We start from the raw sequence: 15,423 nt of genomic DNA on the forward strand, positions 1-15,423 counted from the left end.
AGATGAGAACAGTAGTTTGAATAATAAAAAAAAATCCATATTATTCATTTTGAAGTGAGCTGCTCGCCGGGCAAAACGACGAACAGCTCTTTAAAAATAATTTTTCATAAACATTAATAAAAAACAAATATTCAGAAAAATTAATGAAAATAAATAGTCAGACTTGGCTTATTAAAAGAAGTGGAATTTTATTTACCCTTTTGTGTATCACACTCATGTGGATTCTTTTGTGTCCATAGAAAAGAAAGAATACTTTACTGACTGGGTAAATGTTCTTTTTTTTGGCGTAAGGTCGAAAAGAAAAGATAAATATTTTTCTTTGGGATAGCCGTTCAAGTGAAAAGTAGCGTGGAAAGGTAAGAAGAATGTTTTTTTTGGTTTCATTATGAGAACTGGCATAGCGCGTGTCACGCACATGTGACAGACACAGCAGTAGCACGTGTTAACTCCTCAAGGGTCAGCGAGCGAAAGAGGAAGAGAGGGCACTCGAATTTGGCGCCACGGTTTTTTTTTTTGTCCTCTTTTTTAGAGCTCTCCGGAAACGGTGACAATTCAAAAGTCTCTGTCAAATTTTAGTTCCGGGGTAGACGCTACATTACCCCCCTACTAGACAGTATGTCGATAAGGAGAACAGAATGTCACTGAGTGTAAACAGCAAATCGGTGTGGGCGCTGAATGCATCTACCCGACCTGGTAGAAATGGTCGTGCTCGATGAGTCGGGGTCGTCGAAACGGACCGTAGTCTTTGGTTTCTGCATGTGTGTGACATCATCGTCAAAAATCGCTTTCTTTAAGCGATCGACACTGACCGAGTCACGTCTGCCGTTAATCTCGATTATGAAGAATTTCGGGTATCTCTTGAGTACTTTGTAAGGGCCAGAATACGGCGATTGAAGGCGGGTAGTCACGCCACTGTTCTGGACGAACACGTGGGTCCATGAGTTCATGTCCTTGGGAACATGCGTGTGTACATCTTGTGCTCTTGGCGCGATGTTGAAAGGTATTGCCATATAATCCTTTACACAGGAGGTGTAATTCGCCGGGTTTGGCATGCGTTCGGGGGTGGTAGGTGTGACCATCTGCCCAGACAAGGTCAGTGAGGCTCCGTAGACCATTTCAGCTGGGGTTAGACCAATGTCCGTTTTGATGGTGGACCTAATACCTAGGAGAACGAAGGGAAGGTATTCCATCGATCTGTTAGGGTCGGAGTATGCTTTCAATTGCCTGTGAAAGCGCTCAATCATGCCGTTTGCTGCCGGATGGTATGAAGTAGTGCGTATGTGTTTACATCCGAGTAGGTGAGACAGTTCCGAAAAGAGGTAAGAGTCGAATTGTCTACCTCTGTTGGTTGTAATGGTGTTAGGCACGCCGTAACGAGCTATCCAGTGTGTGATAAGGGCTTTGACCACAGTTTCGCCAGAAATATCTTTAATGGGTATGGCTTCAGGCCATCTCGAAAACCTGTCAATGCAAGTCAGCAGATGTGTACAGTCTCTGGAGAGTGGAAGTGGGCCCACTAAGTCTATATGGACGTGCTGAAAGCGAGCTTCAGGGGTTGAGAAGGTCGAAAGTGGGCTTTTAATGTGCTTATGAATTTTAGACTTTTGGCAAGGTATGCAACACCTGGTCCATTCGCGTATATCTCAATTGATGGCTGTCCATATAAAACGAGACGTCACCAACTTCTGTGTAGAGCGAATGCCAGGATGCGATAGGCAGTGCAGCTGAAAGAAAACAGCTCGCCTATGTTTGGGAGGAACATAAGGGCGCTCATGTCCAGTTGAGATATCACACCAAATCACTTCGCTAGAAAAGGGTAGGGGAACCTGTTTGAACGATAGGCTTTCAGAATGTAGCAAGTTATTCAACTCCTCATCATTTCTTTGGTCGACGACGATCTGTTTAAGATTGATACTATCAGTAGGCTGAATGGCATCAATGTGCATGCGCGATAATGTGTCGGCAACAACGTTCTCGGTGCCTTTGATGTATTTGATGTCTGGTGAACTGAGAAATGTAGTCTAAATGACGAGCTTCTCTGGGTGGATCTTGCTGGGTTTGGCGAGCAAGGCGTGCGATAGCGGTTTATGGTCCGTAAAAAGAGTGAAGTCGGATCCCTCTAGCATGTAGCGAAATTGCTTGACCGCACAATAAGCGGCTAAAAGTTCTCTGCCAAAGGTACTATATTTAGTCTCAGCATTCTGAAGTCGCCTGGAGAAAAAAGATAGTGGTTGCCACATGTTGTCTACAAACTGCTGTAATACCCCTCCAATGCCCACATCAGATGCGTCTACTGACAGGGATAGGGGAGTGTGTGGGTGGGGAAAAACCAACATAGTGGCAGCCATTAACGCTTCTTTTACTTTGTTGAAGGAGTGTAATTCCGTTCCATTCAAAGTGATTGTCTCATTTTTTTTCTTTTTGTTCCTGAGTACATCCGTTAAGGGCTGTGCGATTTCGGCACAGTGAGGAACGAAACGCCTGTAAAAATTTATCAACCCGAGGAATTACCGAAGTTTACGAAAGGAAGTGGGAGGCGGGTAATCAACAATGGATTGGACTTTTTCCGGGAGAGGGCGGATACCCTCCGAATCAATTAAATGTCCCAGGAAGGAAAGCGAAGAGACTCCAAACTCACACTTGCTGGGGTTGATGATAACACCGTATTCCGACAATCTGTGGAACAGTTGCTGTAGATGCTGCACGTGTTTGCTTTCGGATGAACTCACTACGAGTAGATCATCAATGTATGCGTAAATGAATGGTAAGACTGCGTCTATAAATCGCTGGAAGAACTGGCCAGCATTTCTCAGTCCAAAGCGCATTCATAGAAATTCGAAGAGTCCGAATGGGGTAGTTATAGCAGTTTTGGGGATATCTTCAGGGTCCACAGGAATCTGATTGTACGCACGGACGAGATCGATTTTGGAGAATATCGATTTACCATGGAGAGAGTTTGAAAAATCCTGGAGGTGAGGAATGGGGTAATTATCTGGAGTCGTGTGACTGTTCAGTGCTCGATAATCCCCGCAAGAGCGCCAGTCGCCTGCTGACTTTTTGGGCACCATGTGGAGTGGCGATGACCAATTACTGTCGGAGGGTCGAATAATACCCAAATCCAACATGTGCTGAAATTCTTGCTTGGCGACTTTCAGGCGTTCAGGTTTGAGTCTGCGCGGGCGCGCGCTCATAGGAGGTCCTCTGGTCTGGATGTGGTGGGTAACATTGTGTGTAACCCTGTCGTTGCTAAAAACAGGACGAGTTATATTAGGGAAAACTTTTAAGAGGTCTGTGTATGGATCCGTAGCATCCTTCAATATGACCGGGCTTATTGTCATCTTTCTATTAATCTTCCCTTGCACGGTAAGTCCAGTGCTATTGTCGATTAATTTGCCGCGTCCACAAGTATGCCAAAATGATGCAAGAAATCCGCTCCTAAAATTGGAATGGGCAGCTTCGCGATAGTAAAAATCCATTGGAAGGTGCGTCGGAATCCCAGGTCTAATGTTAACGACTTTTCTCCAAAAGTCAGAATAGATGAGTGATTCACGGCTTGTAGACAGAAAGTCGACGGGGTAAGTTTCTCTTTCAACAGTTCCTTGGGGATTATGCTGACTTCCGCGCCAGTATCAACGAGGAATCATGTACCAGTGTTCTTGTCTGTGACGTAAAGGGTGCGACAAATGTGGTTTCTGCCAGGGGTATCGGTCGCCCCTACAACCTGGCCTGGCCGTTTCCCGCTTGCTTATCGTTCTTCATGAAAGAGCAAGGCCTGCGGCATCGGAAAGCCTTTTCGCCCTAACGCGCATGGAATCGACACAGCCTGTCACCATTTCGACTGTTACGTCATAGTCGAGAATGGTCCTGTCCGCTCGGATGCGGGTATCTGCTTGGCCTGAGCTCCATATCACGAATCTGGTCACTCAGGTTTTGGATTAGTTGGGCTTGTCTCTCCAGTTCTTCGCGGATATATGTAGCGGTGCCTGAGGTTTTGGGAAAGGAATCCTCTGGTGCCTGTGCTTGCACCGGGGCTACTGAAACCGTTACTTCCATGATTTTGTCTGCCAACTCCACCAATTCCTCGACCAAGGTGGTGTCTTTGGAAGACGCTAGTATCATCTGAATACTGGACGGCAGCCTACTAACGAATAATTGTTTGAGGATGTCCGGCTGTAGAACGCTTTCGCCCATTAATTGTTTCATCTGTCTCAGTAATTGGAATGGTTTTCGGTCGCCGAGTTCCTCCTCGATCAGCAGTTGCTGGAGACGCTTTTGTTGGGAGTCGGTTGTTCTTCTGATTAACTCCGACTTAAAAGTGTCATAAGAAATAGATCCTGGGGGTGCCATTATCAAGTCGCGGACTTCAGCCATCACATCGTGCGGGAGTGCGGCCACCACGTGGTTCAGGTTAGTTAATTCGCTGTGAATTCGCCGAGTGAAAAACTGAGCTTCCACGTGGGCGAACCACAAGGTCGGGTCGTGTGTCCAGAAAGGCAGAATTTTAAGAACGGCCTGTATTGCCGTTGTCACCGATATGATATCACTATCCATGGTTGGTGTGCCACCCTGGCCTGGGTTAAGAAAAACTTAGTTTGAAAGTCTTTAAACTGCCGAATTGGGAATGTCCAGCTCCTCGCGTGTTCTACCAAAGTCTGACGAAAAGGGGTCACCAGTGAAGTGAGCTGCTTGCCGGGCAAAACGATGAACAGCTCCTTAAAAATAATTTTTCATAAACATTAATAAAAAACAAATATTCAGAAAAATTAATGAAAATAAATAGTCAGACTTGGCTTATTAAAAGAAGTGGAATTTTATTTACCCTTTTGTGTATCACACACATGTGGATTCTTTTGTATCTGTAGAAAAGAAAGAATACTTTACTGACTGGATAAATGTTCTCTTTTTTGGCGTAAGGTCGAAAAGAAAAGATAAATTAAATATTTTTCTTTGGGATAGCCGTTCGAGTGAAAAGTGGCGTGGAAAGGTAAGAAGAATGTTTTTTTGGTTTCATTATGAGAACTGGCATAGCGCGTGTCACGCACATGTGACAGACACAGCAGTAGCGCGTGTTAACTCCTCAAGGGTCAGCGAGCGAAAGAGGAAGAGAGGGCACTCAAATTTGGCACCACGGGGTTTTTTTGTCCTCTTTTTTAGAGCTCTCCGGAAACGGTGACAATTCAAAAGTCTCTATCAAATTTTAGTTCCGGGGTAGACGCTACAATTTGTTTATCTTTTGTCATGAGAGGACATTTTTCTGTTTAAAATATGAAGAAATTACAATTTCTGACATAAATAATAATATAAAAAATATATCAATATGAATAATAATATATTATATAATAATATAAAACTTTTAGTATTAAAATGCATTATATTACAATTAGAAAATAAAGATTCTTTTTAAGCATTTTTGGAGAGTTCAGAAAAATAGAACGGAAAAGTGTTCTTTTTCCGCGGGTTCCAGAAAGTTCCCAGTCAGTGTTCCATTTTAGAAATTCTAGAATGTTTCATCCACAATGACTATAGTCACGAATAGCATCATAATTTCAGTTATTAAATCAGCCCTAAGAAAGAACACTATTTTGGGGCAACCTTTCAAGTATTTATGACTCTGGCTAATATTTCTGTGATAAAATCCGGTCATAAGGAATTCCTGAAACAAGCAAATTGCAAACATCCTCGCAAAAAAACTGGACTCTTGGTAAATATTGATTTTCTGATTTTATATTCTGACCAAAGTAATATATTATTATTTCTCAAACTCTGTTATTTACACTGCATAAAAGCTAGATTAACCTAAAACCAGATTTATCTCCCTTGCATCCTTTTTCTTGCAAATATTTGTTTTCACTGTTTATCTGTTCAATAAATTCTTTTTTTCTCTGAAACTCTTTCTTTTAGGTTTTTTTTTTTCAATATATGTTGTGTGTCTACCCCTTTCTTGCACGGAACTCTTTGTACTAATAAAACATGGTTTAAGCAAAAGATTAAGTTTTGAAGGAGTAATGGCAAAACTTATTTCATTCTAAATAATTCGGTTGACCGAAATAGGATTTAGCCAATACTTTATCTTAAAAATTTTGCTATGAAAAGAAAAAGGTTCAATTACAGTGACTTAGAGAAGTGGATTTATTTCACAGCTCAAAAAAAAAAAAAAAAAAAAAAAAAAAAAAAAAAAAAAAAAAATCAAAAACTTTTTGTTTTGATTTTCTTATTTTGTTCTAGCTAGGGATGGGGCATCCAGATGTCAGACATCCACCTGCTATCGTATACATTCCAACTGAGAACTGTAAGTGCAATTGCTTGTATCTTTCTTGCAATTAGTTCAGCAGGTATATTTGCCAGGTAGTTTTTGAAATTCTTTTCCATGAGTCCGGAACGATAGAGATCTTTATAAGATGCCAGTTTCTTTTCATGTCATACATAAGACCTTGGTATTTCTCAGTTCTGTTTAACACGGTATCATTTAGGACATTAACTTCTGCTAAGATTGTTACTTTTTCCTCCTTATCCCATATTTTTTTTTTTTTTATTATTACATTTTCACCCCAAACAAGGCACATTGCCACTTTGGTGTAGGGGGCTACTATCAGGGGCAACAACTACTGGGGTACTATGTTGGGATTTGGGCAGCAAGATGTCCGTTCATGTTACACTTGAACTTCTGCATGTCAGTACAGTTGGGGAAGCAGTGGCCTGGAATGGAATTCCAAAGTTTAGCGGTTCTAGGGAAGAAACTACTGGAGTAGATCTAGGGATCTCTACTGTGTTGGGGTGGGATTTAGCTGCCTGTCACGTTTGTTGAGGGTGTCTACGTCGTGGGGGCACAAGTATCTGCAGTTCGCCAGAGCATTCACCATTAAAATACTTGTAGAACAGGCAGAGGGATGCAACGTTTCGTTGATGGGACAGAGGCTGAAGCTTAGATGCCAGTTCAGGGCCTATCAGATTGGCAACTCTCTTTTGAACCTTGTCTAGGAGCGAGAGACTAGTAGCAAATGCACCAGCCCAAATGTGACAGAAATACTCCATACATGGGCGAATAGTGGCCTTATAGAGGTACAGGATACTTACGGGTGTTAGTAGTTTTCTATCACGGTAGAGAGAGCCTACCTTCTTCGCAGCAGCCCTGGCAACACTTTCAATGTAATTGTTCCAACTCATGTTTCCTGTGAATGTTAGGCCAAGCAGTTTGAAAGATGTACTCTCAGATAAAGAGTTACTGACCATTGCTATTGGTGGCAGAGAAGGCTTCTTGTAATTATTGAAGGAAACCAGTTTAGTCTTAGCAGCATTGAATGTGACCATCCATTTATGTCCCCATTCAACTACAGATTGGAGGTCATCCTCTAGTGTTTTTGCCATTTCTTTAGATATGTGTTCATTTGTTTTCCTGTCATGCCTGTTATAGAGTGTGGTGTCATCAGCATATATACCCATCTCAGAGGCAATTTTGTCGGGGAGGTCATTAATGAATATTAGGAACAACAGAGGTCCAAGGATAGACCCTTGGGGCACTCCTGCATTTATATCATATTGTTTAGATGTACAATCGTCGAGGACAACCTGGATTTTTCTTTTATCTAAGAAGGATTTAATTATGTTAAGTATTCTACCAGTAATATCGTATGATCTAATTTTCCTGAGGAGACCCCCATGCCACACCCTGTCACTAGTTTTGTTGTCTAGGTACGCATCTGTAAGAATTGCATTGTCATAGTATGACTTATTTTCGACTGTTCTGGCATATGTTCCCAAGACTTGCTGCTACATTCGATATTCAACTTTTTAGAAATGATTCAGTGGAGATATTTACGCACTCCGTTGTGTCGCATTATATAATAACTGTTCCCCAGCAGAACCTTACAGTTGGATGTCATGTGGCTCTCATTATATTGCGAGAAATTGGTACATGTTCTTCATAGGTTAAAGCCATCATTCGTCCATGCATGGAGAATTGCTGCATCATCTGTGCAGGTGCATCAACCACTAGTCTCTCCCTCTTCGACAAGGTCCAAAAAAAAAAAAAAAAAAGCCTATGATCTAATAGGTTGCAAAAATCAAAAACTGGTATCACTGTATGGGTGACATATAAGTTGTGGTCAAACCCAGAAGTGTTCCGGATGTTCCCCAATGTAGACAACTGGTCATAAACCACGCTCCAGTTCATCCTATCAATGTTACATTGCTTGTAAAATGTACTCCAACGAACTTGCTGCACTTGTGCCCCCCCCCTCAGTGAAAATAACTCCTGCAAACTCAACAAGCAACAAAATCACACTCCTTTACTGTAGAAGCCCCCAGATGTTGGCAGGCTTTCTATTCTAATACTTTCTTCCTCCAACCACTTGTCTTTGGAATTCCTTTGTTGCTTCTTGTTTGCCCGCCTGTATCAACATGCAAAAATTTAAATGTAATGTGAACAAACATTTCTCTGCACTACTCCCTACTTTGGATACCTCCAATAAGTTTGGCCTCTAATTCACAGTAGCTCTTTATGTCTCAGTAACAATGTGCTGGAGCTTGGTAGACATACTAAGTTAGACACTTTTCTTTTTTTAGAATCCAGTGCAGTGTTTCCCAACCGTTAAATGATTACTAGTGTGTCATGAGTAGGCTATAAATGGAAGTTACAAGTTGTAGAGACGGAAAACAGCTTTATAAAAAGAGTTGTTTGTATTAATAAATACTAGCTCATACATTATTACTTACGCGATATTAATGATTAAATATGGAAGAAGAAGGAATAAAATTTGTAACAAGTGAGGCATGCATAGTCCCCATGAGTGCACAGTGAACGAGGCATAAAAAATGACTAAGTTCAGCATTTGCCCCCCTCCCTCCCTCATTTAGCCCCGAAGTCCCTAGGGGATGTTAAATCCTGGTGAAAATGAACAAACGGTGTAGTTTTAGGCCTTAACATATGTAAATTTTAGTTCTGCACTATGCAAAAAAAGAAATAACTAAGTCCATCATTCCCACGCCCTCATTTAGCCCCAAAAGTCCCCAAGGTCTTAACATATTTAAATTTAAGTTCAGCGTCAAGCAAAACTGCTAAATAGACATACACATAAAATTTTGGACAAATATGGTAAAATAGTCCCAAAAATAGAATGTTTTTATTAGCCCTAAAAGAGCCCCTGGCATACACCCAAGAGTTATCGCGAAGTATAGACAAACAAAATTATATAGAAATCAGTTAGTTACAACTTTTCAGAAAGTTTTATAAAAATCCAAGGCATCAATTTTTTTTAAGCACAAAAGTGTAAATTTTAGCCATTTTAATCCGAAATGCACCCTTAGAGGGTAACTGGAGTTTTCCAGAAAATTCATTTTGTTACTTTTTTTACTCATATGTTTCATGTTTGCAAAATTTTTAAAAATTCCAAGCATAGTTATTGAGAAAAGTGCGGACAGAAAATCGGACAAGGGTGAAGGCCCACCCTCCTTTTGTCGGGGTGCCAATAATAAATCGTTTGTTTAAATATTTTTGATATTTTCCATGAGAATAAACATTGATAAGCATTGTTAAATATTCATTTTTTGTGATAGGTGTGCTGCGGAAATTTAAAGAGCTCACTAGTGTATCACTATGTAAAAAAAAAATCTTGGTCTAGTGTTTGGTAGACCAGCCCGAATGTGACAACAATACTTTATGCATGTGCAAATGGTGATTTTGTAGAGATATATGATACTAGCAAGTGTAAGAACCCATTTCTTTGCAACAGGCTTGGCAATATCTTGTTATATCGACATGGGAGGAGGGGATGATTGATTGATACAACAGTCTAATTTACACAAGCTACAGGGTCGCCTTTGACTATAGTGAGACACTGATAAAAATCAGCCAACCTACTTTCTAACTTCCGGTATGTCTGTTCCTGAAAACAGTGACAAGGCAATCAGTTTCTTTGCTTTGGTCTCTTAAGCCCATATCTCTCCTGTGAATGTACTCCTTTTTTATTACATTTTTCCAATCTGTCTCTTTTTATTTAATAATCATTGGAAAGTTTTTTCGGACTTATTTTAATTAAGAATTATTGAAATTATTTTTTTTTAAAGGATTATTGAAAACACTTTTTGCGCTTAAAAAAAAAATGCCCTTTTCTTATATTTTATTTCAATAAATCGTTTCACAATAGAAATAATGAAGAACAACAAATTTGAAGGAACTGATTTACCCTGTCACCGCTTCCGGTAGCAGACACACCAGAAGTTAGGAAGTACGTTAGCTGACTATAACCAACACTTTCAACCAACCTATTCGGCACAGTGATAATAGTGTTCACTAATGAGCTGGGAGACCAGTGTTCAATCTGCAGTTGAGTGATACCAAAGTCTTAAAAATGTACTTGATGCCCCTTTGCTAAACACTCAGTATTATAAGGCAAGTGGAGTAATCCTAGGAATGGAGTGGCACCTTTCCCTATATCTTGGTGTAGCAACTAACAAAAAGAGAACCTTTGGATCGCCACTTCGATTATCTTTACTTTATTCCTCATTTTTTTATTTTTTTATTTTACTAAATTCCATATGGTGACAGAACATACATGATTCAGTGGTGTTTGTTGTGCATCTTAAACAGCACAGTATATAATTTGTAACTAATTTGCCTACAGTAGCTTCCATTTTAGTCATGAATGAAGCATTGACTAACACACCGGCTTAGAATTAACTTAAAAATAATTGCAACTTAACCCATCACTCAATAAATCCAAAGCCTCACTAATAAAACAACTTTTAGGCAAAATTCGACTTTTTTCATCAACAGTGTCCTTCTAGAATGATACACTGATTACAATTCTTTCCTAACAATTCAATGCTTTTTTGCATAGTTAAATAGAAATTGCTTCAGACAAAGCATGAAGATGTTACATGATAAGGGCTTTCATGTAAGTATAAAAATAGAGAGATTAGTTAAAATGAAAATGAAATAGCAATAGACGAAATTCGAACCTCGTAATTTAGATTTAGAAATAGATTACGTGTGAGAATTTAAAAATGTAAAACAAACAATTGTTTAGAATATAGATAAAATATTTCAAGAAAAGAATGTGAACTGTCAAGTTTGTTATGAATTTTAAATTGAAAGAATGCAGCTTATAAGATAATGTTTTTAACATATTGGAAAAATAGGTTACTGAGTATAGGTTAAAATTCCTTTTGTAGAAATAGGAAAAGTTTTGGACACGTATGTCCAGAACACGTGAAAGAAGGCACATGTTTTAACATGTGTATGACGTCACGGAAAATAGAAAGTTCTAGGGATAGAGAAAAACTTTAGAGAAAAAGAAGTCAGTCAGTGAGAAACTCTGAGAGAGACAGTCAGTTGTCTAGGAAGCGAGACGTCACTTTGAAACTAAAATGTGAAGCTTTGAATTCTTGATGATGGAAATCACAGCCAGTCGTGTGACGAAATAAACCATCATGTGTTTTGTAAAGCTAGTCTTGTGTTTATGATTCTTACAAAAAGGTAAAGTGAAAATTGTATTCTATATCTGTGTTATAAAATGTCTTTTCATACACATCTCGACTTCTCATATCCACAATGAGAATCTACATCATGTCTACACACTGTCTGAACACTATCCCTTCACTCTAAGAGCTTCACATAGCAACACATCTATTAGTCTAAGGAATGAACATTTAAAATATAGAGAATCGTTAATAACATGAACAATCTCTCACAACATCTCTCTCTCTAGGATAAACATCTCTCTCTTCTAAGACTACACTTATAATAAGACTCTCTCTGAATAAGACCCCTATATATAACATATAAACAATTTATGTAAGGAGCTAAAGCAATGCTACTTTAGATCAAAAACAAGCCAATAAGCATTATATGGATAGATTCTGATTGGTAAAACAGCAATTTTCCCCCTTTTCTCAGAAACATGGCTCATGGAATGTGAGGACTAAAGGACAAAATAAGGATTTGTCTTTGACCTCAAAATATGCATCAATTTCTGATATTTCTTTTGATTGAAGCTTTTAACACTTAGCTTCAATTTACAATGGGCCAAAACAAGTTTGTGGACATTTTTTCATGCGTTCTGAGGCAACTCCATAACCAAATATATTCTAAAACTGCATGGAACAGAGTAGTTAGATGGACATGCTTCAGTTTGAACAAAAAAGTTGAAGAGCTATGAAGACAGGAGTGGTACCATTAAAACAAGCAATTTTTGTGTTCCGGAATTTATTTTTCTACTTAGTCACCACCATTCTCAATACACTGTTGTCAAGAATTTAATGATGCATCTCTGCTTTTGATGCAATGTCAATGACAGGGGTTGTTTTCTTAGAGTCTCACACCGTCAATATCTACAGCAGAGTGATCAAACATTCAGGTCATGAATACATAAGTTCAGTCATCATGACAATGCAATCTGCAATCCCCTCCGACCTGATTGAGTGGAATAAGAAATAGGAGGGATTACTGTTGGAATAACCCTCGTATTTTACAGACTCCTTTTGTAAATATGGCAGTAATATACAACAGTAATATACGACAGTAATATACAACAGTAATATACAACAGTAATATACGACAGTAATATACAACAGTAATATACAACAGATAAAGGATACAAGTGTGGAATTTCCATGGGTCCAGCTAGCAAATTTATAAACCTCATCTGAGATAAATAATCCTTATCTGATAAAAAACCTAAATAGTTGAAGTTGGTACATGCAAAATTTTAACATAGTAAAATGAAAAGTTGCAGATTGTAAAACATGGAAAAAGGTGCTATTCACCGACTTATCACCGGCTATCAGATTGATTAGAAAGTTCTTGCGGTTTTTAACTTTTAAATTCAGATGAACATATATCGACTCAAACAAAAACTTACTTATCAAAATAAGCACCAACAGAATCAGCACACTTTCGCCAACACAAAACAAGTGTATTCAAACCAGTAACGTAAAAATTTTGTGTTCTTGTGGCAATGAAGTTGCTGAAGGCGTTTTTCACATTGCTTAAGTTTTTTTGAAGCATTTGTCATGCAGAAAGTTGTCGATTTACTTGAAAAAGTGGTAGTCGGTAGGTGAGAGGTCTGGAGAGTATGATGGATGAGACAGTCTCATAGCCCAATTCATTCAACTTCTGCAGAGTTGGTTTAGCAACGTGTTGTTGGGCATTGTTATGAAAGAGAATTGGGCCTTTTCTGTTAACTAAGGCTGGGTGTTGTTGTCAAAGTTTCTGATGCATTTCATCCATTTGTTGACAGTACTTTACCGCTGTAATGCTTTTGCCTGCATTAAGACTAATGGATGAGACCGGTCACAGACAACCAAACAGTCAGCATGACCATCTTTTGGTGCACCTCTGGCTTTAGGAAGTCTCGTAGAGCTTCATCGGTGTCTAACCACTGAGCTAAGCATCACCAGTTGTCATAAAGAACCCACTTTTCATTGCAAGTCACAATCCAGCTGAGAAACGAGCCCTTCTTGCTGCATAAAAGAAGGGAAGATGACACTTTATAATGACGTTTCTTTTGGTTGTCATTCAATTCATGAAGCATCCATCTATCAAGCTTTTTTATCTTTCCAATCACTCTCCAGCATTGGAAACCATCGTATACATTACGTCTAATTCAAAAGCAAGTTATCGAACAGTTGTGCATGAATCAGCTTCCACTAAGACTTAATTGCCCATTGTCAACATCCAATGGCCAACCACTATGCTCATCATCTTCAAGACTTGTCACTGCCACAAAATTTCTTAAACCACTATAGTGCTGTGTATTCAATAGTGGTTTCTGGGCCAAATGTTTCATTGATATGACAAGCTGTTTCAGCAGCTTTTCAGCCTAGCTTGAATTGAAAGAAGAAAATTGTACAAATTTTCTTTTTTTTTCTATCTTGTACTCAACGTTCTAAAAAGAAGCCATAATTGGTTTTAAATGATTGTAATTTAAACGATTAGATAGAGCGAAAAACGCTCTTTAAAATGATATATAAAATAAAGGTATTATAACGAAAACTTGTTTGAAAATACATCATTTGAAATCAAAATGACAAATTCTGCAACAACTTTCTTCTCAACCTAATAATTGTATTTTGTTTGTGTCTATTACAAATTTTGCTGATCATTAGACATGCTGCATAAGAGCCGAGTCATCAATTCATTTGGCCCTATACCTTGACTGAACTCTGTTGTTTTCTAATGAGAAAGTCCGTGATGATGATCTCTCAGTTTACAAGATTCTATTTAAAAGGCGTTAGGAGAAACCATTTCCAAAATGAAACACTATACCACACAGATATGGTTCACTAATTTATTGGAGATGTCCAGAAAATCTATCTCGGTGAACTGTGGTTATTTTAAAGTATCCCAGTGATGAGGGTGGGGGTCATCTATAGTAGATAAAACAAACTTTTGGATGTTATGCTTACCTTTGACAAGTCTAGATCAAAAGAGATTTATCATACTCACTTTCAGCTATGATGTCAATCTTTACATTAACAATGGAAAGGTGGATTATTCATGCCCACCCCACTTCCACCATACATTATCCAACTGAAAAAGGTTTGAAAATCGATCTGGGAAGCATTTACACAAACTTTGACAGGTCTGCTAAAACTCCATTCCACAGGATTATGCATATTTATATTTTATTAACTACTGTTTTCATCTTAAGTGTTATTTTCACAAAATTTTGGGCAATGTAACCTCCAACCTTCTTCAGGTGCATTTTGTCAAATTCGGCAATCGTCACGAGATTTCAAAAGGAATACTTTATTTGATCCACTTTCATAACTAAGTAGAAGTCCCAAGTCATTCACAATTATTTTGGGTTTCGCCTGCACTAGGATTGAACCTTCAACCTCCAAAAAAGTAACTTTTACAACTGAATTTTATCAAGTGCTCTATCTACTGTACCACAGGTTCTTGCAATGAGAACAGAAGAATCTAATAAATAATATGAATAATTAATCCTCATCTCGAAAATTCAGGAACATTTTAGTTCAATTAAATGAAAATAATTGACTTGTTGCCTTTACAACTTTACTGTTAAAATAGATAAACTCATAATTTTGGGATCAAATTTAAGGAAGAGATATTTTTTCCATACATTTTGTTCAGGAGAATGCGTTCCATTTTACTTGTTTTCATAAAAAGCCTAATGCAATTTGCTATTCAATGGGTTCATTAAAACTCAATTTTATTAGAATAAAAGAAAATAATAATCAATTTGTTGCCACGGTAAAAAAAATAATGCGGTTTACAGATCACTGGGCCTTTTTTCTCATTTTTTGTTTTTGCGCTCAAGTTAGCAAACTTCAGATCTTAAATAATCTCAATTCTTTAAACTAATGAAAATACAAATTTGTTGCAGTGCAATAACACTATGCAACACTAAAAAAGGGCACAGGCATCTGTGGCCTTTTGTTATATGTACAATGAGATGGAAA

At 38.4% G+C, this 15,423-nt stretch overlaps 1 protein-coding gene across 1 annotated transcript; it reads right to left on the reverse strand.

Annotated features, from left to right (window-relative positions):
- Positions 1–638: 638 nt before the first annotated feature.
- On the reverse strand, positions 639–1,244 carry LOC145240269 (uncharacterized). Its single transcript, XM_080103851.1, has one exon. The coding sequence runs from the start codon at positions 1,242–1,244 to the stop codon at positions 639–641; it is 606 nt and encodes a 201-aa protein (XP_079959977.1).
- Between the last annotated feature and the right edge of the window lie 14,179 nt (positions 1,245–15,423).

This window comes from Euprymna scolopes, chromosome 19, assembly GCF_053919585.1.
Source record: "Euprymna scolopes isolate OS-2025 chromosome 19, ASM5391958v1, whole genome shotgun sequence".
NCBI lineage: Eukaryota > Metazoa > Mollusca > Cephalopoda > Sepiida > Sepiolidae > Euprymna > Euprymna scolopes.

Excerpts from the sequence above, each read along its gene's own strand:
- LOC145240269 (XM_080103851.1), bottom strand. The coding sequence starts at position 1,244 with ATGATTGAGCGCTTTCACAGGCAATTGAAAGCATACTCCGACCCTAAC.